This window comes from Osmerus mordax, chromosome 4, assembly GCF_038355195.1.
Source record: "Osmerus mordax isolate fOsmMor3 chromosome 4, fOsmMor3.pri, whole genome shotgun sequence".
Taxonomy (NCBI): domain Eukaryota; kingdom Metazoa; phylum Chordata; class Actinopteri; order Osmeriformes; family Osmeridae; genus Osmerus; species Osmerus mordax.
The window spans coordinates 86,475-114,139 of record NC_090053.1 but is presented as its reverse complement, the minus strand read 5'-3'; the positions used below and the strand labels follow the sequence as shown (position 1 = coordinate 114,139).

Sequence of the window (27,665 nt, the reverse complement as noted above, 5' to 3'; positions counted from 1 at the left end):
AGTCACCAGTTAGGCCTACACACTGACCACGGCCAGTCCTAAACCAAGAGAAAGCTGAGATCCTGACTATGGAGACAATTCCTTTGCTACACAAAGACATCCATTACAGGTCAAGCTTTGACTGGAGACCGAAGCTAAAACTCACTACCTGGGGGAATGAGGGTCAAGGTACGAATTAATTAGAACATCTCTTTATTGATGTGACAGAGAATAGAGAGCTGGAGAGGCATGTGGTGGAATGGTGCTACTTTCTTCTGTTCACAGAAGAGGAGCTGTTTATCCAGCAAGCTGTTGTAATTGTTGAAGACGCCATACATGTAGTACTCGCTGACTTTTCCACGTTGTATTCAACAATGTTTTCAAGTTTTTAAAGTTTTTCAGAAAGGTGTTCAATTTGTACTAAAACTTGTTCCGCTATGTGTGTGTTTTTTCTGTAGTATCGATCCATAAACCATCGCATGGACTTCCGATCACTCATATTGTACAGTTGGTACTTCTCCAGACCCTGTCAATGGTACAGATACAGGCAAATAGTGTGTGTGTGTGTGTGTGTGTTGATAAACTGTTGTGAGTGGTGAAACTTGTTGTGCAGGACTTTTTTTGTGCCATTAATTCATCCATAAATATTTTATTACATCCATAATTTGATTGCAAATGTTTGCACAAGTTGAGCATTTTTCTCCACTGCGCAAACTGTAGCCCATCTTTTGCAGTACATCATTTTACAATCTTCAAGTTACTTTTATGTGTATCTTGTCAGGGGGCTGAACGTGGTCATCACAGTGCTTCTGGCCCTGGCCTTCATAGAAAAACCAACATCCCTTACTGTGACTTCAGACCTGCGCTACAAACAGCAGAAAGCTACATGGGAACCTCCCTGTGGCCTTACAGAGACCATTGAGATTGCCTGCCTCCTCACGTTGAGTCTTGATCTCCTTCTCAAGGTATAGACTTAGATTTATAGACTCAGATTTATAGACTCAGATTTATAGACTTAGATTTATAGACTTAGATTTATAGACTAAGATTTATAAACTCAGATTTATAACTCAGTTTAATCTGTTAGGGTGGGCTCTGTTTTGGTTCTAATACCATGCTACCTCAATGTTGTTTACTTTGTAGTTGTATCTCATCGGCCGAGAGGAATTCCTGAAGTGTAAATGGCTAATAGGCAACATGGTGGTCATCACAGTGTCTATTGCTGATTGGATGTTATCCCTGGGTCTGGCTTGTGATGGCGTAAGTCAACCCAGATACTTTATATATTGTGAATCTGTTTACTTGAAACATAGATTTATCCTGACATGTGTGATTACATTCTTGACTACAGACAATGAGAATTAGAAGAATTTTGCGTCCATTCTTCCTCCTTCAAAACTCATCTTTAATGAAGAAAACATTGAAATGCATCAAGAGGACAGTACCTGAGATTGCAAGGTAGCTAGTGTACCAGATTTTTTGGTGACATCTGTATTGATTTAACTGTTTTAGGCGTGTGGTGTTGGAATGCACTAGGCAGCTCGCCAATCAAAAAATCTGTAGGTTGTGAGATTAAGCCTCACATAGGGAAGTTTTTTTCTTCTAAACTTTAGATTGTAATATTGATACACATGCATTCATGTACACTATGTACACATTCATTCATGCATTTTAGCACACTAAGCAGCATCTCAGTATCATAATCTGCAGGGCATGAGTCTGGACCTCACAGATACCAGGTGGTTCTTTTTAAGCTTATACCACTGCATCTGTTGACCTGTGGGGGGAGGGCATCAGACATACTGCATATCTCGTGTGTCATCTGAAGGTCATGAGTTCGAGCCTCACACAAGGCAGGTTTTTAGAAAAAACATGACATTACAAAATTTTACAAAATGTAAAGAAGGGGCACATGAAAGGTACATTCCTGAAGGTATTCGAAATTTGAGATTTTCAGCCAGATTCCTTTTTTATTTATTTAAACCAGGCGATTAGCGACATTTGCACCACATCTGGGTGGGGGGAGGGGCACAGACATGTAGCATGCCATGCAGAATCTGATGGTGAAGTAAAATTCTTCTTTCTTGCCAGTGTGATGTTCCTTGTGGTTCTACATGTGTTCCTGTTCACCATGTTTGCTATGCTGTTGTTTGTCCGGGGCGAGGTAGGTTAAACTTGTTGACATTTTCTTAAATTCCTTTTAGTAGCAAGTGAGACAGCTTAGTATGGCCTTTCAGGAATATGTATGTTATTATATATCAGCACCAGCAACAACACAGAGAACTGATGATTATTAGAAAATAGTTCTGAGTTATTGAGTGAAAGCTGATGGTGAGTGTTTACGTGTGTGGATTTTTTCACCAGAACCCAGAAGAGAATAAGGAATGGGACTTCTATTTTAGAAACTTTCCTCAGTCACTCACATCACTGCTAGTCCTGCTGACCACTGCCAACAACCCAGACGGTAAAGTACTGGAACACACAGACACACACCTGCACGTATAGGCGCCCGAACATATGTGTGTAACAGCTGTAGCCACGCTCCGTCACGACAAGGCTCGTTCGCCACTCACTGGGCTCGAACACACAACCTCCGATTTGCCAAAGCGTGACCACTACCAGCTACGCAAAAGAAAAGCTAGCTATTCGTTAACGCGGGTGGCCTGTTACATGCCTGAGGATTGAGTTTCACAGGTTCACACCCGTTACATATGCTCTAAACTGTTACGTTTGTAAATATATATCTCATCCTCAAAACTGTTTATGGTTTGCCGTCTCCGACAAACATCCTACCTGCTACAAATTTGCCCTACCTCCTCTTTGCTATAATACCATGGGATTCCACCTGGTTAGAAAACCAAAACAGCAGCATCATGGCAGTTTAGATTATGACTCTTGTTTTTTCTCTGTTGTGTAGTGATGACACCGGCGTATTCCCTGAACAGAGCCTTCTCAGCTTTCTTCATGCTCTTCAGTGGCTTTGGTTTGTCTACAGAAATAGTTTCTCTGTTTTGTTCTTGATGATATCAATGATAGGAATGGATTGTTCATATGCTCATATAAGTGTTTGTATTAATGCAAATTATTTATAAAATATATTATTTTAGCCTGGTGTGTTTACTGTAATCCGTAATCTACAGTAATCTTCAATGTTTTTTATATACTTCAGGAACTTTTTTTCTGATGAATCTTGTGACGGCTATCATCTACAATCAATTCAGGGGATACCTAGTGGTAAGTCAGAGTAGATATTTTTGTTTTCACGAGCCATTCATTTTAATTGTCTGTTTGTACCATCTACCACAAAACAAAAGGTATGTTCTTGTACTGAATATAATATAATAAAATTGCATTATTTTGATGAACATTTATTCATACAAGTTGATAGAGCATATAGTTTGTGTTAGTGTTGTGTTCCTTCATGGTGCTGCAGATGTCAATCCAGACATCCATCTTGAGGAGGCGGCTGGCTATCAGGGCTGCGTTTGAGCTGCTCCATGGACAGGTCTTCCAGGAACGCAGCCACACCGAGGAAGACACGAGGTAAGGCTGCATGGGGGTACAAAGCTCTCTCTGCAAAGTGTTTGGACAGGAAAATATTGGTGTGTGTGTGTGGTAGTATGTTTGTTACTTTTGACCATAGACTGTAAAAAACTAAAAGATGGACGTAGTCATCGTGATGTCACCCATTGGTTTGTGAAAGCCAGTTTTGAAGCCTTGATTTTTACACGTCCTGGTTGCCATCTTGGGTTTTTGAAAGTGACCATATTTGGACGAGAGGGCGAAGGTTTGGAGGGGCGAAGGGCGGGTCCTTGGGCGGGTCTGACTGAGAAGACGCCTCGCTAACAGTCTTTATCCTCTACTTGCCTCTATGCATGCACCTGGCTAGTAAACCGTGCAAAGTCATCCTAACCCTTAAATGCTAAACATTTGATGATGTCTAGCAAAGCAATGAAAATCAAATACCTGCAGTATAGTGCTAAACTTTAGGCTACTAAAGAAACGGATGGAGCGTGTGTTGATTGTGTACCTCCCGCCTTATAATACTGTATAAGTGATTAGCAGAATTAAAAACTGATTAACAACAGGTTCAGGCGGTGTATTGGTGAAAAGGGGAATGCAGTTTTTGCATAAAGTGCCTGTGATGCAGCATATGTCACTGTTTAGGCTTATCCATTTTTCACAAACACAAGTAGCTCATCAAACAACAACACACCTGTGCAAAACTCCACCTCCTTGAGTCCTGAGCAAGATCGGACGATTATCAACTTCGTAAAGTGCCTGGTTTGAGAGATACTCAAGCCACAGACACAGAGAATCTTGGAACTATGGATGATACAATGACTGTGGGGTTGAAGAGTTTACATCCTTGATGTTGAGTACTGTAGGTTTAATTCATACCATTTGAATCCATATTTAATGAAAATGGAATGTGGTTTTATACAACTGTAACACAAAATGTTTGTCTCTTTTAGTGAGTGTGTTCTGGTCAAGACTGTTGTGAAGGTGATGAAGAGGGTGAAAATAAACGATTACTACAGAAAAGCCATCATCAGGGTGATTTGGCAGTGTTCTTTTTCTCTCTCTCAATTATCTTATGTATGAAAGAGTTTTAAAAGTGTTTTTACAAAGTATGTTTTATAAAGTTCGTTTTAAAGTGTGTATGTATCCACAAATTCTCATGAGACCACATTCTCTCTTACTTATTTACAGTTTTTTGTTTTACAATCGCAGGACCCATTTGTCAATACTTAGGTCACATTTTCAAAACTCTTCATACAGTGAACACAACAGCAGTCTATGTCAGCTAAACTGTGGATAATTTCTCATTGCTTTTGCACAAAATACATTCATTGACAACGTCTTTCAAATCACATGAAAACATCACTCAAGCCCATTTGCACGTTTATATACTCTTTTCAAAACAGTTGAACTTACGTTCTAAACATAACATAACACAAAATAGACTGCAATTTGCTACATTTCTACAGAAAATATAGAAACTTATTACACATTTTAAAAGTTATATACTATCATAACAATTAGACCAATTCGCTCGCTCCTGGAAGCAATGGAAGCAATGAAAGCTGGTTTCCTGCACATATCAGCAGAAGATAGTCAGGGATGGACCAGGCATGCCAAAAGTTTTTTTCCAAGGTGTATTACCCAAGATGACATAAGATATGATGTGGATGAGACCCTGTGGCCAAATGTAAATGACAGGGTTGCCTAGCATTGCTATTGTATCCGTAGATACAATGGGTACAACTTACTATATTGTATTTTGAATATTAAATAAATAAATAAATCAAATATTTGTCAGTGTATCTTCGGCAATTGATATGTCATATCGATGCATATTGCACCATGTCTGATTCATTCCTGTAAGACATGCTGCAGTGAAATCTAAACAGTAGAGAGGTGTCATTTTTGTTTTGTAAAGAGATTTTACAATAACATTGTGTAATGCTACCTGTTGCTGATGTTTTTTAGGTCAGTGATTCATGAGTAGTGTGCTTGTTGTGTGACAACCTTTGCAAGTGTAATGGAAGTAGAGTTGATAGGAGACATGTATAAAGTGTTTTGGTAGTTTAGTGAATTTTGGATTGGAAAATAATTGCTGTGCCAAGCTGAAAGTGGGTTTGGAGAACTGTGTATGAAGAGTTTAGAAAATGTGACCAAATTATTCAGAAACGGGTCCTAGCGATTGCAAAAAACTGTTGGAAAGAAAATGAAGGATGACCACACCTTTCCCATCCCAAGTGATAAGAATATCCTGTAACTGATGTCTCCTCAGAAAGCCCACCAGTCGTACTGTGGCTACCTTGGCCGGAAAGCTTTCCAGGAGCTGTTTGACGAGCTTGACAAGGACAGGATCAAAGAGGTAGCTATCACACAGTTTGGACAAGAGCACCTTGGAATACCACTCCTAAAGTGTCTGGCTGCTTGATTTTCTGCACCTCAAATAGAAGAAAAGTTATAGTATATGGTCCTACTGTATTCTGTTTGGTAGAGTTTAGTATTTTAGTAGTCAGATGGCTGAGCGGTTAGGGAATCAGGCTAGTAATCTGAAGGTTGCAAGTTCGATTCCTGGCTGTGCCAAATGATGCTGTGTCCTTGGGCAAGGCACTTCACCCTACTTGCCTCGGGGGAATGTCTCTGTACTTACTGTATTCGCTCTGAATAAGAGCGTCTGCTAAATGACTAAATGTAAATATAGGTAAGGTATTAAAGCCCCGTTAAACAGACCAGTACCGTAATCATATTTGCCTCTATTAGAGTCTAAGTTAAGCACAGGTGGTAAAAGTGAATGGTCCTTAAACCTGAGTCACCACAGTTTAGCTGCTAGCACTGCCTAGCAAATTTAGTTAGTACATGGTAGTACTATTTCCTGTTTCTGTAAGTAAGAATGTTTTAGAAGATAAACAGTGACAGACATTGGAAAGAATATCAAGAATATCAAGATCCATCTCTGTTGTTTAATTTTTTGCCTTCCATAACAGAATCCTGTCTTTATTCATTAATTCATCTTGACAAGCACTTATGGTCATACTGACAACATTCCTTACTTCCTTCCTTTATTACTGTAAGTCATTGATTCATTCATGAATCCCAGGGTTTCCCTTCAGCACTTTGCAGCTAAGACGGCCGCCTAAGCAACACACGCCTGCCCCCTTAACTATGTCAAAAAAATAAAATACATATTAATATATTTTATATTTTAATATATTTTAATTAATATATATGTTTCAAACCACACCCTACCACCTGAACTAACAAATGTCCTGCTGGAAACCCTGAATCCCTCATCTACTCCCATTACAGCATCCTGTGTTGCCCAAATACTCCAGCAGGAGCCTGCAGAGAGTCCAACGTGTCTTCAGCCAGCATTACATTACCGTGGTGGGGAACATGGTGGCTCTGTCTAATGTCATCTGCATTGGTGTGAGTTCATTACACCCTGGTGTAGATGCAGTACTACTGGTAGTGCTTACTACTGTGTTCTCTGTCTCTGTTCAATGCTCAGATGTCTACTTTTATTGTGAAACTCGTATCATTAGAAAGGGTTAAGGTCCACTGGAATCGTTAGAAACTAACTTCTCATGACTTGTCTGGGATATAACCCGTTTGTCACTTTTAAGAGTTCACATAGCTTTCTGCAAAACCCTGCCACTGCAATCTTGCGAGATGGAGATACTGCATCTAGATGTTAGCATGCTCATCATCATCAAGAGACATTAGCAACCTATATGAATAGTAGTTAGGTAGTTCAACACTGTAAATGGGATGAGGAGAATGTAAAGAACAATCGATCGTAAAGGAAACTGTACAGAGAATCCCATCATGTTTCATGTAGTTCTGGACTGTTTTTTAATGTATTGCTGTTTGAGGTACAGTCTGTCAACATAGCTACAATGCTGTGAGTGGTGTAATAGCTATTTACTGGATTAAACCTGGTTTGCCACTGCTGCATCCATAATGTGAGCAATTTCATGCTCTCAGATAATCCTGGTGAATGATTCAGAGAAGAAGCTGTCTGAAAGAGAGGACTACTATTTAGAGGTAAACACAAATGTAGTTTGTATACCTTCTTGGATTGATAATACCGTATTAAATTATGTTGTATCATGTAAACTTGTTTCATCCGTCTCAATGCTAGCAATGTACACCGCCCATATTTATTATCAGTCACTGTGTTATGTTTTTAACTCTTTCTGTTATTTGTTCATGTTTGGGTTTCTGTTCACTCACTGTTGAAATTATGAAACGTTATTCCGTTCAAAACATTACATTACCATTAACGATGCACTGTGTAAGTGTCTGTGTGTGTACATGTGTGTGTAAGTGTCTGTGTGTATCTCTCGGTCTGTGCCTCTTTGTGTATTAGTCTCTGTCTTTGTGTGCTCTGTGGCTTTTACAGACAATAAACAGTTTCTTCATTGCCTGCTACCTGCTTGAGATGGGGCTGAAGATGGTCGCTTTTGGCCCGAGGGGCTATGTGTCCTACAGCAGTAACATCTTTGATGGATCCATCACACTCCTTCTGCTGGTATGTGCTCTCCCCAGCCCTGACTTCATTATCTGGAACCCACCCTTTCATCTCTAAAACCCACCCTTTAATTCTGTAAAATGCACACTTTCATTCTCTAAAATACACCTTTTCTTTTTTTCAGATATCCATTCACACAAAAATTCATACTTCAGTTCATTCTAATGCCTCTTTTCATTCTCTTAAGTTGTATCTTTTTCTTCTGAAAAAACCTTGTCCTTAAACAAAACAGCTACTTAATTTTGTCTTATTTTTCTTATTACAACAGGGTCTCCAGATATCCATATTCGCCACCTATCGGCTTCCCTTCTCCCAGTGGTGAGAGCTAGTCTTTTTATAATTAATATTTTACGTGTAAGTCAAAGGCTTTTTATAAATCTTCAGGCTTTTGGTTACCGCAATCCTTAATGACCTAGTAATAGCTCAACAAGCCTCACATCAGTACACCCTTTATTCACACGAGTTAGCAAACATATACTATGTTTATTTTAATATCAGGCAGTTACATACACTGTTCACTGTTACCTCTGTGGAACATGTTTACAAAAGAACAGGGCTCGTCCGGGATTTGAACCCGGGACCTCTCGCACCCTAAGCGAGAATCATACCCCTAGACCAACGAGCCTGCCTGAGAAGTGGTCAAATCCTATTTAAACCCCCTCCTTCTTCGACTTTTGTTTTGGTGATGTGGCAGATTTCTGGCCCTCTACTGGTAACTTGATAGTTATACTTGATTCAAAACTACACCATAATGGTCAGTCAGGTCAGGGATTCTTGCACCCAAAGCAAGAATCATGCCCCTATACCAACGAGCCCAATGGTTCAATTCCAACGAGCCCAACTGAGCAATTCTTAGAAGTCTCTGACTTTCACTCTCCCTCCCACTGGCAACACTGGGTTTTCCAGCGGTGCTGTCAGGTTACATTAGTGAAACAGTGTCACTTTGACCTCTAGTGGTGGTTTGGGGGAAATGCACTCTAACTCCATCTTGTAACTGAAAATGCACTGCAATTTGTCAACGCATTAAAAGCTCATACAAAATGGCACATACACTGTATGTGAATGTTTGCTGTAGAGCAATATTATGTTAATTGTTTAACTAGTGTGTGTGTCTCTTTGTGAGTGTGTATGTGTGTGGCGTTTGTGTGACAGGAACCCGTCCCATGAAGGCCTGCTGCCTCTGTGGGAGATGAGCCGGCTGCTCAACATGCTGATCATATTTCGCTTCCTCAGGATCATCCCTAACATCAAGGTACATGCACTGAACCACAATCTAATACACCTTACCTGACTCCCTTAGCGGTTAGGGAAGCGGGCTAGTAATCTGAAGGTTGCCAGTTCAATTCCCCGCCGTGCCAAATGACGTTGTGTCCTTGGGCAAGGCATTTCACCCTACTTGCCTCGGGGAGAATGTCCCTGTACTTACTGTAAGTCGCTCTGGATAAGAGCGTCTGCTAAATGACTAAATGTAAAAATTTAAAATGTACATGTCTGTCTCGTTAGTCTAGGGGTATGATTAATCTAAAACCTAGAGTAATTTGCTAGGCCTCTTATTCTGCTGTCCCAACCACCAGCTGATGGCCCTGGTGGCCAGCACCCTAATGGACCTGGTGAAGAACCTCCGAGCCTTCGCTGGGATTCTGGTGGTTAGTGCTGGTGTACCGTCATGATGTCACAATCAGAAGGAGATGTGTGGTGGGGCGATGTCCCACTGACAGGGAAAGTGATCACTGGAGGAGTATGTGCAATCTAATAGTGAACTGGCTGAAATTTGGTTACCGTGACCAACAAGACGAACAGAATCCTTTGACCGACATTGCTCTAAGTTTTTACAATTCATATTTCAGCTAAACGGTACTTGTAAATCAGCATCTGAATTAAAATGTAACGAGAAGTGTGCAGTGTGGTTGCTGAAAATGTGCTTATTTTATTGATGAAACTGCTAATTTGTAAATTTGCTCCGACTTTTCGATAACCTAGCTTGCATCGCAGTGCAGTGCAGAAGCTAGTTTCTGCATTTGATCATAATCCTATCAAATTAGTTAAATGACAAACACAAATGTTATGAGCTATTGAGCCTATATTGACCACAAATGTAATACACAAGCACTATACAGCAAAAGTTTATAAAATGTTGCGCTGATAATGCCAGTGTTGTCATACTGAGATGCTGAGAGTCCAGGGTATTGCGCAATAGCCAAGAAAACAGCATCTCAACCTCGCGTTCTTTGGATTGATAAACAGCCTTTAGACGGGCTCTGCTTTGTGTTTGGCACTGCCGCGCTAGCGTTGCTGGAAAGATGAGACGTATACAGTGACGTAATGACGTGGCTCTGTGGTGGCTCTCGGGCCTGTGGAAAAGCAAAAAAAAGGGGGTATGTGTAGTGCTGACTCTCATACAGGTGCTGAGAACAGACTGATTTTCCCTGTGGGGTTTACCGTTAAACACGACAGGAACAAGGCTGAGTGGGATTTAAATCTTGTAAAAATACCTCCTACAAATACGATTACTTTTCTGGGGTGCACTTGATTGACCAAATTCACTTCTGTGAAATTAAATGGACCATACTTCTTTTTTAGGTGGTTAGGACTATTATTAGGTCATTTAAAGTTTCAAATAATCATTGTGTTGTGTTCACAATCTCTGCCAGGTGGTGTATTACATGTTTGCGGTGGTTGGAATATGGCTCTTCAGAGGGGTCATTACTGCACCTGCTACTGGGAGGTATAGGACATGCTAGACCAGATAAATGGTCTCTTATTCATTTAAAGGCACATGTTATTTTCTATGTATTCATTTTCCTGTCTTACAGTGTGACTAATGGCTCTGGAACAGGGAAGATGAGTTCCAACACAACTGTAGTATGTGGTTCATACGAGCAGCTGGGATACTGGTCAAACAACTTTGATGACTTTGCAGTGAGTTAACAGAAACCCTCAAGACAGAAGGTATATTGACTGTGGAATAAGCACCAATGTCGGGTGACATTGGTTTCACAGGTTCACCAAAGGTCTCAGCCTGGTTTTGTGCTTTGTTTCCAGTCTGCGCTGGTCCTGCTCTACAACATCATGGTGGTCAACAACTGGAACGTCTTTCTAGATGTCTACTCCCGATACACCACTGAGTAATATAACACAAATTCATTCATTCCTTCATTATTTTATTCACATTAATACACACCTAGGTAAGGTCACACCAACAACATTTCTTACTTCCCTCTAGATAAATTAATTTATTAATTCACTTGTAAACCAAAGTGTCCAGTCCCACCCCTTCTTGCCTGAAGCCGGGTGCACACTGTGTAATAGTCCTTTGCGACTGTTGCTTGTCAGACTGTACAAACATGATCCCCGCTGTAAGCCATGACACACTGTAGGATCTCATTTGTCATTCATGTCAGACTGTATGACAGTCAAGACGTGAAAAACGGATGCGCAGAAGAAGACTGGTATGAAGTTTTATGTCATCAATCCGTGATACGTTTGGTGACAGTGAGCCGCATTCACCTGCAAATTTACAATGGTAGTTAGCAGCAAACAAAACATCTAAATCTGAAAATCACAAAATCTGTAGTGTTAATTTGATCAATGTCTTGTTTTGATAATAAATACAGACACATCTTGTCAGAATCAGAATTGGTTTTATTGCCATGTAAGTTAACACAAACACAGAATTTAAAGTGGCAGGAAGGTGCATACATTAAACATATACGGATCTTATTTTTTTTTTAAGTAGAAAAAGCAGAATGTATAAATACAATTTTAAAAGTCTAATACTAAAGAGTTAAACATACCCTAAAGAGCTAAACAATGTAGATATAAAATATATATAACTATACAATATAAAATATGAAATGTTACAAAGTTACAAGATATGAAATAGGGCAGCATAGTGCAAAATGATTTGTGCAAATAGGTGGTGAATGAACTTATAAATATAGACAATGTGGTATATCAGTGTGAGGCCTTGGTCCTCGAGGGTAGTCAGATTGCAGCCAATCACCTTCTCAGCAGTGCGGATGATACACTGCAGTTTGCTCTTGTCCTTGACTGTGGCAGCAGCGTACCAGATGGTGATGGAGGAGGTGAGGATGGACTCAATGATGGCTGTGTAGAAGTGCACCATGAAGACGCACTATTTACGTCATCAGGTTCTGCATTCCTATTGGTTTATGATTTGAGAATTGTCGTAGGAGAAGAAAATCTTATGACACTGCCAAAATTTAATCTGAGGTTAAATTTGATTGCAACGTCCATTATTCGGAGGGCAGGGAACATGTCAAACTATTGATCAAAGACTCCCGATTTTAGCCTAGAATACTTTAAGATTATAGGAATCTTTCAGGATTCTCAATTTGTCTCAGACGACCAAATCGTGGCCAAAATCGTACAGTGTGCAGCCGGCTTAAATCATAAATTCATTCATTTTTTTATTCATTCATCCAAGCATTCCATTATCTATTCTACTAATCACACATATGCATCCACACATATTCAGCCATTTGTTAACCTACTTCATTTGTTCGAGTTAAAATGTTCTGATGTTAATGACGTCCACTTCATGTCTAGGTGGTCGAAGCTCTACTTCATAGCCTGGTGGCTCACATCCTCTGTCATGTGGGCTAACCTGTTCGTGGCATTTATTCTGGAGGTAGGGCTTAAACACTGTTCCTTCCTGGAGATAGGAATAACACTGTTCCATCTTGGAGATGGAGCTAAAACACTGTTCTATCTTAGAGGTGGGGCTAACACACTGTTCCTGGTGTGTGTGTGTGTGTCATGTCAATCTTTACCCAGAACTTCATCTATAAGTGGGATCGTAGCCAAACTCAATCCATGTCTGATGTAGTGAGGGCTGACGTGGAGAACACAGTCCAGCTGATGTTCAGGTACAACACAATTTTGTTCATTTATTTTTGGTGGCCAAGCCGCTAAGCGGCGAAGCCACTTAAGTGTTTCTACCTTTTCTTATTATTATTGGTGGCGAACCCTCTTCTGAGGATGTCTAACATGTTTTATGGGTCATTTGACTGCTTGGCCACCTCATTGCTGCTTGCAGCTATATTATTTAATTGTGTTTATTCAATTATGTTTGTTCTCTTGTGTGTGTAAAAGCGGAAATATCCTTCACAATAAGTATGTGTATGCAAACGCTGAATGATTCTGCACGTATCCGTTGTTTTGTTGGTGCGTACTTTTTGCACGTCTCCCTGGCACTATTTGTCCACATAAGTAAGGTGCAATACCAACAGGCATTGTGGGGCAGTATACCAAAGACCCTCTGATGTGCTGCGAGATAAAAACAAGAAGCAACACAAAAGTAGTAATACACAACGGCGGTACATTTTAAAGAGCATATCTGTGAGCTGGCTTGCAATTAAACATAAAGATACATACAGTACACATACAGTACATTAACAAAATACTGTACCTCTTCCTCTGTTGCCATAGTTACTGCTGTTGTACAAAATCTGAAGTAGTTGTCAACGTCTTGTCAACGTATTTAGACACAACATTTTTTGTTGCTGACCTGCCTCCAAGGACCATGTTTACAAAGAACGCAGTTGAGTATGTGAACAATGGCGCATGTGTAGCCGGTGTGAATCGGTGAAACTCACTTCTCAAGTATGTAGCAGGCCACCAGCGTCATAGAAAAGCTAGCTTTTCTTTGGCGTAGCTGGTAGTGGGCGCGCTTGGGATGGCGTGTTCGATTCCCGGTGAAGGATGAACACGGTCTGGAAAACTCTGACAGAGCTTGCAAGACCATGACTGTTGCATACACAGACACAATGCCCGAGGAGTACTAACAACCGCTACACATGCATATCTTTTGCATACGTACCATGTACGTACGTACATGTATGAAACTGGTGTATGTCGAGGCCTTTACCCATAATCCTGTAACTGTCCACAGGGAGCTTGGAACACTAGACATTCTTTTGTGATTATAGTATTAAAGTGAATTGAATACTATATTGTATGATCCACAGCAACTTCTGTTTCGAAGAACACGTGTAACCAGGACACAAACACGTGTTCACTGTGTTTATTTACTGTCTGATTTCTGTCTCCAGGGAGCGGATTCTCGAGCCAACAGAGGAAGAGATTGTCTCTCAGCTACTCCAGCATCCACACCTCCATCTCACCATGTGACCTTCTCAAGCTTCGTCACCTTCCTCAGACTCTGACATCATCACACCAAACCTCTCCTCCTCATTGTAACATTTAACTTAAATACCTTCTTACAGGCATGGGTATGTAATGTTGTGAAGAAGCATTTTGCCATATTTTCTGAAATAAACACATCCTGATTAGTAACCAATACATCTAAAGGTTTGACAGTAAAATGATACACGTTCAATATCTATTTCGTTTGGACCAAACAAAATGATTGGACAGCATTTGGACCAAATGCAATGATTGGATGGATTACTTGCCTGTCTACCGAGAAACGTCCCTGCAGTAGATAGGCAACGCATTGAAGAGGGCGGGATATTTTGGTTTGAATCCTTTCAAACTCAAGGCATAATTGCTAGGTTCGCAAAACAACATACCCTACCTGTAAATCCAATTGTGAATCAACCATCAAACCACAGCAGCCCCAACCCCAAGAATGCTGGAGGATCGGAGATTTAAATTGCCTTTTGTTTAAGCTTTGTATGCTTTTGAAATAACATGCTAAAAATGTTTGTGCTCCACCCCTGGTACAGGGTTTGCTTCATGATTTTACAAGTGAAACTGTTAAAAGTTAACTTGGCATATTACATGTTTCTTCTGTGCCTGTGTGAATGGGTGAGTGGGGTAAGTGATTATTTAATTAGTACTAAAGGTCATGTTTAAATGCTTACTAAATAACTTTGGATCCATCGATGCCCTTTTTTTGCTAAATAAATTATTGCTTTAAAACTTGTAATGGGCATACTGAATGTACATTCAGCACTCCTACACAAGAGACACACCGTAGGCTTTTACACAGTTCATTTTTAGGTGCAACACCAGCCTTGAGACAGGTTGTTGCTCCCACTTGCTTGACATCACAGGAAAAGACTTGAAACAAAGAAAGGAATTTGGAATCTGCTACTGTGGCAAATGTGGCCTCCCAGAGAGAGCTGGGGATGGCTGTAAATTGTGTACACTTCCCTCTTCTCCCTAGGAGTGGGATGTATGGCACTGATGCATCAATGCTTGTGTCGCACGTTCTTACTGCACGTTGAGGGGACTGGTATGAATAACCAGACCAAGTTTCGTTCATGTGGAACCTAATACCATGAAGATGTCTACTCTTCTCTAGCAAAAGTCACAGAGGGGATACAGATTATATCAGGCAGTTTTTTCACCTGATATAATGTTTACCCCCTCCCCTAACATGCAAAGGGTCTGTCCTGCCATCATGTGTGTTATTTTCTGTGTTCTTTTGGTCACAATGCACAACCTGAGATAATATGGAGATGTCTGCTCTTTTCTAGTAAAGGTTACAGAGGGGATACAGATTATATCAGGCCGTTTTTTGTGAACAAAGGTAGACAGACAAAAGAAATGGAAAGAAATGATCCCAGCATCAAATGATTCTTACTGCACGTTGAGAGGACTGGTATGAGTAACCAGACCAAGTTGTGTGCATGTGGGACCTTCCTAGTCAGAGTAAAAATATATATATATTTTCTTATTTGGAGTCCTCACAGAGCCAGTACCACAGAGGTCACCATATCTGAGAAGTAGAAGCTGTCAGAATATGTGACCCCACTGTAACTGCCTAATAAAGTAGTTAAACTTCAAAATATTGTTTGAGGTAGTTTTGTCATCCCTTCTCACTAATCTGGACTAGGGATGCACCGAATCCAGGATTCGGTTTCGGCCGTCCAGTGGCCGCTTGCACTACGCGCGCTACGCTGGTCAACATAACGACGCCACCATTGATTACGGGAAGGTGTTTATGCAAGTGGACCGTTCAATGCAGTAGGCTGAGAGAAAGTGAAAATGGAACTCGTGAGCAGAAAGTGTTGTTTGGCAATACTTTCAGTTGTTTGGCAATACTTTCAGTCAAAAGAACAACACAACATCTCCGCTGTTAAAACATTTGCGTATGAAACATCCGAAAGAAATTCAAGAAATCTAAATGGCTAATATTTTAGATATTGATTGGATCTTGAGATAGGGTAAACATAGGCATATGGTAATTGTCAAAATAGTTTTTCCCACTTTTAAATAAAAATAAATAAAAATACACTGCTGTGGACGTTGTTTACTTCATTAAGGTGTTTCACCATATTAGTCTTCCCTTTTGTCCATAACTCTGCCTAGGAAGGCCCCACATGCCCCAAACTTGGTCTGGTCTGCTCATCAGAGTCCCCTCTACGGGCATGTTTTGGATTGGATTTTAAGATTTTTGACCATATTTGTCTTCCCTTTTTGTCCGCCCATAACTCTGCCTAGGAAGGCCCTACATGCCCCAAAGTTGGTCTGGTCTGCTCATCAGAGTCCCCTCTATGGGCATGTTTTGGATTGGATTTTAAGATTTTTGACCATACTTGTCTTCCCTTTTTGTCCGCCCATAACTCTGCCTAGGAAGGCCCCACATGCCCCAAACTTGGTCTGGTTTGCTCATTAGAAGCCCCTCTATGTGCAGTTTTTCGATTGGATTTTAAGATTTTTGACCATATTTGTCTTCCCTATTTGTCCGGCCCAAACTCTGCCTAGAAAGGCCCTACATGCCCCAAAGTTGGTCTGGTCTGCTCATCAGAGTCCCCTCTATGGGCATGTTTTGGATTGGATTTTAAGATTTTTGACCATATTTGTCTTCCCTTTAGGTCCGGCCCATAACTCTGCCTAGGATGGCCCTACATGCTCCAAAGTTGGTCTGGTCTGCTCACCAGAGTCCCCTCTACGGGCATGTTTTGGATTGGATTAAATAAAAAATTGACCTTATTTGACTTCCCTTTTTGTCCGGCCCATAACTCTGCCTAGGAAGGCCCTACATGCCCCAAAGTTGGTCTGGTCTGCTCATCAGAGTCCCCTCTACGGGCGTGTTTTGGATTGGATTTTGAAATTTCTGACCATATTTGTCTTCCCTTTTTGTCCGGCCCATAACTCTGCCTAGGAAGTCCCTACATGCCCCAAAGTTGGTCTGGTCTGCTCATCAGAGTCCCCTCTACGGGCGTGTTTTGGATTGGATAAAAAAAAAAAAAGACCATATTTGACTTCCCTTTTTGTCCGGCCCATAACTCTGCCTAGAAAGGCCCTACATATCCCAAAGTTGGTCTGGTCTGCTCATCAGAGTCCCCTCTATGGGCGTGTTTTGGATTGGATTTAAAAATAAATTGACCATATTTGACTTCCCTTTTTGTCCGGCCCATAACTCTGCCTAGAAAGGCCCTACATGCCCCAAACTTGGTCTGGTCTGCTCATCAGAGTTCCCTCTACGGGCGTGTTTTGGATTGGATTTTGAAATTTCTGACCATATTTGTCTTCCCTTTTTGTCCGGCCCATAACTCTGCCTAGGAAGTCCCTACATGCCCCAAAGTTGGTCTGGTCTGCTCATCAGAGTCCCCTCTACGGGCATGTTTTGGATTGGATTTTAAGATTTTTGACCATATTTGTCTTCCCTTTTTGTCCGGCCCATAACTCTGCCTAGGAAGGCCTTACATGCCCCAAAGTTGGTCTGGTCTGCTCATCAGAGTCCCTTCTACGGGCATGTTTTGGATTGGATTTTAAGATTTTTTACCATATTTGTCTTCGCTTTTTGTCCGGCCCATAACTCTGCCTAGGAAGGCCTTACATGCCCCAAAGTTGGTCTGGTCTGTTCATCAGAGTCCCTTCTACGGGCATGTTTTGGATTGGATAAAAAAAAAAAAAGACCATATTTGACTTCCCTTTTTGTCCGGCCCATAACTCTGTCTAGAAAGGCCCTACATGCCCCAAACTTGGTCTGGTCTGCTCATCAGTCCCCTCTACGGGCATGTTTTAGATTGGATTAAATAAAAAATTGACCTTATTTGACTTCCCTTTTTGTCCGGCCCATAACTCTGCCTAGGAAGGCCCTACATGCCCCAAAGTTGGTCTGGTCTGCTCATCAGAGTTCCCTCTACGGGCGTGTTTTGGATTGGATTTTGAAATTTCTGACCATATTTGTCTTCCCTTTTTGTCCGGCCCATAACTCTGCCTAGGAAGTCCCTACATGCCCCAAAGTTGGTCTGGTCTGCTCATCAGAGTCCCCTCTACGGGCGTGTTTTGGATTGGATTATTTAAAAAATTTACCATATTTGTCTTCCATTTTTGTCCGGCCCTTAACTCTGCTTAGAAAGGCCCTACATGCCCCAAACTTGGTCTGGTCTGCTCATCAGAGTCCCTTCTACGGGCATGTTTTGGATTGGATAAAAAAAAAAAAAGACCATATTTGACTTCCCTTTTTGTCCGGCCCATAACTCTGCCTAGAAAGGCCCTACATATTCCAAAGTTGGTCTGGTCTGCTCATCAGAGTCCCCTCTATGGGCGTGTTTTGGATTGGATTTAAAAATAAATTGACCATATTTGACTTCCCTTTTTGTCCGGCCCATAACTCTGCCTAGGAAGGCCCTACATGCCCCAAAGTTGGTCTGGTCTGCTCATCAGAGTCCCCTCTACGGGCGTGTTTTGGATTGGATTTTGAAATTTCTGACCATATTTGTCTTCCCTTTTTGTCCGGCCCATAACTCTGCCTAGGAAGTCCCTACATGCCCCAAAGTTGGTCTGGTCTGCTCATCAGAGTCCCCTCTACGGGCGTGTTTTGGATTGGATAAAAAAAAAAAAAGACCATATTTGACTTCCCTTTTTGTCCGGCCCATAACTCTGCCTAGAAAGGCCCTACATATCCCAAAGTTGGTCTGGTCTGCTCATCAGAGTCCCCTCTATGGGCGTGTTTTGGATTGGATTTAAAAATAAATTGACCATATTTGACTTCCCTTTTTGTCCGGCCCATAACTCTGCCTAGAAAGGCCCTACATGCCCCAAACTTGGTCTGGTCTGCTCATCAGAGTCCCCTCTACGGGCATGTTTTGGATTGGATTTTAAGGTGTTTGACCATATTAGTCTTCCCTTTTGTCCATAACTCTGCCTAGAAAGGCCCTACATGCCCCAAAGTTGGTCTGGTCTGCTCATCAGTCCCTTCTACGGGCATGTTTTGGATTGGATTTTAAGGTGTTTGACCATATTAGTCTTCCCTTTTGTCCATAACTCTGCCTAGAAAGGCCCTACATGCCCCAAAGTTGGTCTGGTCTGCTCATCAGTCCCTTCTACGGGCATGTTTTGGATTGGATTTTAAGATTTTTGACCATATTTGTCTTCCCTTTTTGTCCGGCCCATAACTCTGCCTAGGAAGGCCTTACATGCCCCAAAGTTGGTCTGGTCTGCTCATCAGAGTCCCTTCTACGGGCATGTTTTGGATTGGATTTTAAGATTTTTTACCATATTTGTCTTCGCTTTTTGTCCGGCCCATAACTCTGCCTAGGAAGGCCTTACATGCCCCAAAGTTGGTCTGGTCTGTTCATCAGAGTCCCTTCTACGGGCATGTTTTGGATTGGATAAAAAAAAAAAAAGACCATATTTGACTTCCCTTTTTGTCCGGCCCATAACTCTGTCTAGAAAGGCCCTACATGCCCCAAACTTGGTCTGGTCTGCTCATCAGTCCCCTCTACGGGCATGTTTTAGATTGGATTAAATAAAAAATTGACCTTATTTGACTTCCCTTTTTGTCCGGCCCATAACTCTGCCTAGGAAGGCCCTACATGCCCCAAAGTTGGTCTGGTCTGCTCATCAGAGTTCCCTCTACGGGCGTGTTTTGGATTGGATTTTGAAATTTCTGACCATATTTGTCTTCCCTTTTTGTCCGGCCCATAACTCTGCCTAGGAAGTCCCTACATGCCCCAAAGTTGGTCTGGTCTGCTCATCAGAGTCCCCTCTACGGGCGTGTTTTGGATTGGATTATTTAAAAAATTTACCATATTTGTCTTCCATTTTTGTCCGGCCCTTAACTCTGCTTAGAAAGGCCCTACATGCCCCAAACTTGGTCTGGTCTGCTCATCAGAGTCCCTTCTACGGGCATGTTTTGGATTGGATAAAAAAAAAAAAAGACCATATTTGACTTCCCTTTTTGTCCGGCCCATAACTCTGCCTAGAAAGGCCCTACATATTCCAAAGTTGGTCTGGTCTGCTCATCAGAGTCCCCTCTATGGGCGTGTTTTGGATTGGATTTAAAAATAAATTGAACATATTTGACTTCCCTTTTTGTCCGGCCCATAACTCTGCCTAGAAAGGCCCTACATGCCCCAAACTTGGTCTGGTCTGCTCATCAGAGTCCCCTCTACGGGCATGTTTTGGATTGGATTTTAAGGTGTTTGACCATATTAGTCTTCCCTTTTGTCCATAACTCTGCCTAGAAAGGCCCTACATGCCCCAAAGTTGGTCTGGTCTGCTCATCAGTCCCTTCTACGGGCATGTTTTGGATTGGATTTTAAGATTTTTGACCATATTTGTCTTCCCTTTTTGTCCGGCCCATAACTCTGCCTAGGAAGGCCTTACATGCCCCAAAGTTGGTCTGGTCTGCTCATCAGAGTCCCTCCTATGGGCATGTTTTGGATTGGATTTTAAGATTTTTTACCATATTTGTCTTCCCTTTTTGTCCGGCCCATAACTCTGCCTAGGAAGGCCTTACATGCCCCAAAGTTGGTCTGGTCTGTTCATCAGAGTCCCTTCTACGGGCATGTTTTGGATTGGATTTTAAGGTGTTTGACCATATTAGTCTTCCCTTTTGTCCATAACTCTGCCTAGAAAGGCCCTACATGCCCCAAACTTGGTCTGGTCTGCTCATCAGAGCCCTCTACGGGCGTGTTTTTGATTGGATTTTAAGATTTTTAACCATATTTGACTTCCCTTTTTGTCCGGCCCATAACTCTGCCTAGAAAGGCCCTACATACCCCAAAGTTGGTCTGGTCTGCTCATCAGAGTCCCTTCTACGGGCATGTTTTGGATTGGATTTTAAGATTTTTGACCATATTTGTCTTCCCTTTTTGTCCGGCCCATAACTCTGCCTAGGAAGGCCTTACATGCCCCAGTTTGTCTGGTCTGCTCATCAGTGTCCCCTCTACAGGCATGTTTTGGATTGGATTTTAAGGTGTTTGACCATATTAGTCTTCCCTTTTGTCCATAACTCTGCCTAGGAAGGCCCAACATGCCCCAAACTTGGTCTGGTCTGCTCATCAGAGTCCCCTCTACGGGCATGTTTTGGATTGGATTTTAAGATTTTTGACCATATTTGTCTTCCCTTTTTGTCCGGCCCATAACTCTGCCTAGGAAGGCCTTACATGCCCCAAAGTTGGTCTGGTCTGCTCATCAGAGTCCCTTCTACGGGCATGTTTTGGATTGGATTTTAAGATTTTTTACCATATTTGTCTTCGCTTTTTGTCCGGCCCATAACTCTGCCTAGGAAGGCCTACATGCCCCAAACTTGGTCTGGTCTGCTCATCAGAGTCCCCTCTACGGGCATGTTTTGGATTGGATAAAAAAAAAAAAAGACCATATTTGACTTCCCTTTTTGTCCGGCCCATAACTCTGTCTAGAAAGGCCCTACATGCCCCAAACTTGGTCTGGTCTGCTCATCAGTCCCCTCTACGGGCATGTTTTAGATTGGATTAAATAAAAAATTGACCTTATTTGACTTCCCTTTTTGTCCGGCCCATAACTCTGCCTAGGAAGGCCCTACATGCCCCAAAGTTGGTCTGGTCTGCTCATCAGAGTTCCCTCTACGGGCGTGTTTTGGATTGGATTTTGAAATTTCTGACCATATTTGTCTTCCCTTTTTGTCCGGCCCATAACTCTGCCTAGGAAGTCCCTACATGCCCCAAAGTTGGTCTGGTCTGCTCATCAGAGTCCCCTCTACGGGCGTGTTTTGGATTGGATTATTTAAAAAATTTACCATATTTGTCTTCCATTTTTGTCCGGCCCTTAACTCTGCTTAGAAAGGCCCTACATGCCCCAAACTTGGTCTGGTCTGCTCATCAGAGTCCCTTCTACGGGCATGTTTTGGATTGGATAAAAAAAAAAAAAGACCATATTTGACTTCCCTTTTTGTCTGGCCCATAACTCTGCCTAGAAAGGCCCTACATATTCCAAAGTTGGTCTGGTCTGCTCATCAGAGTCCCCTCTATGGGCGTGTTTTGGATTGGATTTAAAAATAAATTGACCATATTTGACTTCCCTTTTTGTCCGGCCCATAACTCTGCCTAGGAAGGCCCTACATGCCCCAAAGTTGGTCTGGTCTGCTCATCAGAGTCCCCTCTACGGGCGTGTTTTGGATTGGATTTTGAAATTTCTGACCATATTTGTCTTCCCTTTTTGTCCGGCCCATAACTCTGCCTAGGAAGTCCCTACATGCCCCAAAGTTGGTCTGGTCTGCTCATCAGAGTCCCCTCTACGGGCGTGTTTTGGATTGGATTTAAAAATAAATTGACCATATTTGACTTCCCTTTTTGTCCGGCCCATAACTCTGCCTAGAAAGGCCCTACATGCCCCAAACTTGGTCTGGTCTGCTCATCAGAGTCCCCTCTACGGGCATGTTTTGGATTGGATTTTAAGGTGTTTGACCATATTAGTCTTCCCTTTTGTCCATAACTCTGCCTAGAAAGGCCCTACATGCCCCAAAGTTGGTCTGGTCTGCTCATCAGTCCCTTCTACGGGCATGTTTTGGATTGGATTTTAAGATTTTTGACCATATTTGTCTTCCCTTTTTGTCCGGCCCATAACTCTGCCTAGGAAGGCCTTACATGCCCCAAAGTTGGTCTGGTCTGCTCATCAGAGTCCCTTCTACGGGCATGTTTTGGATTGGATTTTAAGATTTTTTACCATATTTGTCTTCGCTTTTTGTCCGGCCCATAACTCTGCCTAGGAAGGCCTTACATGCCCCAAAGTTGGTCTGGTCTGTTCATCAGAGTCCCTTCTACGGGCATGTTTTGGATTGGATAAAAAAAAAAAAAGACCATATTTGACTTCCCTTTTTGTCCGGCCCATAACTCTGTCTAGAAAGGCCCTACATGCCCCAAACTTGGTCTGGTCTGCTCATCAGTCCCCTCTACGGGCATGTTTTAGATTGGATTAAATAAAAAATTGACCTTATTTGACTTCCCTTTTTGTCCGGCCCATAACTCTGCCTAGGAAGGCCCTACATGCCCCAAAGTTGGTCTGGTCTGCTCATCAGAGTTCCCTCTACGGGCGTGTTTTGGATTGGATTTTGAAATTTCTGACCATATTTGTCTTCCCTTTTTGTCCGGCCCATAACTCTGCCTAGGAAGTCCCTACATGCCCCAAAGTTGGTCTGGTCTGCTCATCAGAGTCCCCTCTACGGGCGTGTTTTGGATTGGATTATTTAAAAAATTTACCATATTTGTCTTCCATTTTTGTCCGGCCCTTAACTCTGCTTAGAAAGGCCCTACATGCCCCAAACTTGGTCTGGTCTGCTCATCAGAGTCCCTTCTACGGGCATGTTTTGGATTGGATAAAAAAAAAAAAAGACCATATTTGACTTCCCTTTTTGTCCAGCCCATAACTCTGCCTAGAAAGGCCCTACATATTCCAAAGTTGGTCTGGTCTGCTCATCAGAGTCCCCTCTATGGGCGTGTTTTGGATTGGATTTAAAAATAAATTGACCATATTTGACTTCCCTTTTTGTCCGGCCCATAACTCTGCCTAGGAAGGCCCTACATGCCCCAAAGTTGGTCTGGTCTGCTCATCAGAGTCCCCTCTACGGGCGTGTTTTGGATTGGATTTTGAAATTTCTGACCATATTTGTCTTCCCTTTTTGTCCGGCCCATAACTCTGCCTAGGAAGTCCCTACATGCCCCAAAGTTGGTCTGGTCTGCTCATCAGAGTCCCCTCTACGGGCGTGTTTTGGATTGGATTTAAAAATAAATTGACCATATTTGACTTCCCTTTTTGTCCGGCCCATAACTCTGCCTAGAAAGGCCCTACATGCCCCAAACTTGGTCTGGTCTGCTCATCAGAGTCCCCTCTACGGGCATGTTTTGGATTGGATTTTAAGGTGTTTGACCATATTAGTCTTCCCTTTTGTCCATAACTCTGCCTAGAAAGGCCCTACATGCCCCAAAGTTGGTCTGGTCTGCTCATCAGTCCCTTCTACGGGCATGTTTTGGATTGGATTTTAAGATTTTTGACCATATTTGTCTTCCCTTTTTGTCCGGCCCATAACTCTGCCTAGGAAGGCCTTACATGCCCCAAAGTTGGTCTGGTCTGCTCATCAGAGTCCCTTCTACGGGCATGTTTTGGATTGGATTTTAAGATTTTTTACCATATTTGTCTTCGCTTTTTGTCCGGCCCATAACTCTGCCTAGGAAGGCCTTACATGCCCCAAAGTTGGTCTGGTCTGTTCATCAGAGTCCCTTCTACGGGCATGTTTTGGATTGGATAAAAAAAAAAAAAGACCATATTTGACTTCCCTTTTTGTCCGGCCCATAACTCTGTCTAGAAAGGCCCTACATGCCCCAAACTTGGTCTGGTCTGCTCATCAGTCCCCTCTACGGGCATGTTTTAGATTGGATTAAATAAAAAATTGACCTTATTTGACTTCCCTTTTTGTCCGGCCCATAACTCTGCCTAGGAAGGCCCTACATGCCCCAAAGTTGGTCTGGTCTGCTCATCAGAGTTCCCTCTACGGGCGTGTTTTGGATTGGATTTTGAAATTTCTGACCATATTTGTCTTCCCTTTTTGTCCGGCCCATAACTCTGCCTAGGAAGTCCCTACATGCCCCAAAGTTGGTCTGGTCTGCTCATCAGAGTCCCCTCTACGGGCGTGTTTTGGATTGGATTATTTAAAAAATTTACCATATTTGTCTTCCATTTTTGTCCGGCCCTTAACTCTGCTTAGAAAGGCCCTACATGCCCCAAACTTGGTCTGGTCTGCTCATCAGAGTCCCTTCTACGGGCATGTTTTGGATTGGATAAAAAAAAAAAAAGACCATATTTGACTTCCCTTTTTGTCCAGCCCATAACTCTGCCTAGAAAGGCCCTACATATTCCAAAGTTGGTCTGGTCTGCTCATCAGAGTCCCCTCTATGGGCGTGTTTTGGATTGGATTTAAAAATAAATTGACCATATTTGACTTCCCTTTTTGTCCGGCCCATAACTCTGCCTAGAAAGGCCCTACATGCCCCAAACTTGGTCTGGTCTGCTCATCAGAGTCCCCTCTACGGGCATGTTTTGGATTGGATTTTAAGGTGTTTGACCATATTAGTCTTCCCTTTTGTCCATAACTCTGCCTAGAAAGGCCCTACATGCCCCAAAGTTGGTCTGGTCTGCTCATCAGTCCCTTCTACGGGCATGTTTTGGATTGGATTTTAAGATTTTTGACCATATTTGTCTTCCCTTTTTGTCCGGCCCATAACTCTGCCTAGGAAGGCCTTACATGCCCCAAAGTTGGTCTGGTCTGCTCATCAGAGTCCCTCCTATGGGCATGTTTTGGATTGGATTTTAAGATTTTTTACCATATTTGTCTTCCCTTTTTGTCCGGCCCATAACTCTGCCTAGGAAGGCCTTACATGCCCCAAAGTTGGTCTGGTCTGTTCATCAGAGTCCCTTCTACGGGCATGTTTTGGATTGGATTTTAAGGTGTTTGACCATATTAGTCTTCCCTTTTGTCCATAACTCTGCCTAGAAAGGCCCTACATGCCCCAAAGTTGGTCTGGTCTGCTCATCAGAGTCCCTTCTACGGGCATGTTTTGGATTGGATTTTAAGATTTTTGACCATATTTGACTTCCCTTTTTGTCCGGCCCATAACTCTGCCTAGAAAGGCCCTACATGCCCCAAACTTGGTCTGGTCTGCTCATCAGAGCCCTCTACGGGCGTGTTTTTGATTGGACTTTAAGATTTTTAACCATATTTGACTTCCCTTTTTGTCCGGCCCATAACTCTGCCTAGAAAGGCCCTACATACCCCAAAGTTGGTCTGGTCTGCTCATCAGAGTCCCTTCTACGGGCATGTTTTGGATTGGATTTTAAGATTTTTGACCATATTTGTCTTCCCTTTTTGTCCGTCCCATAACTCTGCCTAGGAAGGCCTTACATGCCCCAGTTTGTCTGGTCTGCTCATCAGTGTCCCCTCTACAGGCATGTTTTGGATTGGATTTTAAGGTGTTTGACCATATTAGTCTTCCCTTTTGTCCATAACTCTGCCTAGGAAGGCCCAACATGCCCCAAACTTGGTCTGGTCTGCTCATCAGAGTCCCTTCTACGGGCATGTTTTGGATTGGATTTTAAGATTTTTTACCATATTTGACTTCCCTTTTTGTCCGGCCCATAACTCTGCCTAGGAAGGCCCTACATGCCCCAAACTTGGTCTGGTCTGCTCATCAGAGTCCCTTCTACGGGCATCTTTTGGATTGGATTAAATAAAATTTTTACCATATTTGACTTCCCTTTTTGTCCGGCCCATAACTCTGCCTAGGAAGGCCCTACATGCCCCAAAGTTGGTCTGGTCTGCTCATCAGAGTCCCCTCTACGGGCGTGTTTTGGATTGGATTTTGAAATTTCTGACCATATTTGTCTTCCCTTTTTGTCCGGCCCATAACTCTGCCTAGGAAGTCCCTACATGCCCCAAAGTTGGTCTGGTCTGCTCATCAGAGTCCCCTCTACGGGCGTGTTTTGGATTGGATTATTTAAAAAATTGACAATATTTGTCTTCCATTTTTGTCCGGCCCATAACTCTGCCTAGAAAGGCCCTACATGCCCCAAACTTGGTCTGGTCTGCTCATCAGAGTCCCCTCTACGGGCGTGTTTTGGATTGGATTTTAAGGTGTTTGACCATATCAGTCTTACCTTTTGTCCATAACTCTGCCTAGAAAGGCCCTACATGCCCCAAACTTGGTCTGGTCTGCTCATCAGAGTCCCCTCTACGGGCATGTTTTGGATTGGATTTTAAGATTTTTGACCATATTTGTCTTCCCTTTTAGTCCGACCCATAACTCTGCCTAGGAAGGCCCTACATGCCCCAAAGTTGGTCTGGTCTGCTCATCAGAATCTTCAGATCTTCTTAATGATAAAGGAATAAAGGCAAATCTAAAGGTTGGAATGAGAAGGAGCTGTAGGGGTGAGTAGAGACCAAGGCCCAGGCAGGTTAGGTAGCATCAATGAGGGTTAGGTGTGGCAGTAATGATGAGGAAACACCCTGTGGGACCCCAACGGGACCACAGTACAGGTGAGACCCCATTTAGGCACGCGCACCTGAAACCCCACTAACTCCATCCCCTTATTTACATTTACATTTACATTTATTCATTTAGCAGACGCTTTTATCCAAAGCGACTTCCAAGAGAGAGCTTTACAAAGTGCATAGGTCACTGATCATAACAACAAGATAGCCAAAAAACATCGCGAGTAGCCAAAACATGAAGCACACATTGTGAACAACCAAAGTAAGTGCCAAAGGGAAGAACCATAAGAGCATGTAGTTAAACAAGTTACAATTAAACAACATGAACTGCTATAAGTGCAAGTGTACCTGTGGAAAAAAGCAAGCAACAGTAATAAAAACAATATATCACAGCGAGAACAAAAATTTAAAACAGTTACCATTAACCACAAGAGCAACAAGTCTCTAAGC

General features: G+C 42.4%; 1 protein-coding gene and 1 non-coding gene across 2 annotated transcripts; one reads left to right on the top strand and one right to left on the bottom strand.

The window, feature by feature from the left end:
* The first annotated feature begins 156 nt into the window (after window positions 1-156).
* LOC136942395 (two pore channel protein 2-like) lies at window positions 157-14,182 on the top strand. The gene is made up of 23 exons (XM_067235284.1): window positions 157-168; window positions 438-514; window positions 761-944; window positions 1,123-1,239; window positions 1,331-1,437; window positions 2,071-2,143; window positions 2,344-2,443; window positions 2,897-2,962; window positions 3,149-3,213; window positions 3,413-3,522; window positions 4,455-4,536; window positions 5,777-5,863; window positions 7,483-7,542; window positions 7,901-8,029; window positions 8,298-8,347; window positions 9,182-9,281; window positions 9,604-9,675; window positions 10,681-10,754; window positions 10,843-10,948; window positions 11,072-11,154; window positions 12,599-12,680; window positions 12,827-12,918; window positions 14,104-14,182. The coding sequence occupies exons 1-23, from the start codon at window positions 157-159 to the stop codon at window positions 14,180-14,182; spliced, it is 2,007 nt and encodes a 668-aa protein (XP_067091385.1).
* Window positions 8,583-8,654, bottom strand: trnap-agg (transfer RNA proline (anticodon AGG)). Its single transcript has one exon. It is a non-coding gene; the product is annotated as a tRNA-Pro (tRNA).
* Window positions 14,183-27,665: the final 13,483 nt, after the last annotated feature.

Coding starts and splice junctions, on each gene's coding strand:
- LOC136942395 (XM_067235284.1), top strand. Junction 1,438..2,070: donor ACAGTACCTGAGATTGCAAG/GTAGCTAGTGTA, acceptor CTTTCTTGCCAG/TGTGATGTTCCTTGTGGTTC. Junction 3,523..4,454: donor CACACCGAGGAAGACACGAG/GTAAGGCTGCAT, acceptor TGTCTCTTTTAG/TGAGTGTGTTCTGGTCAAGA.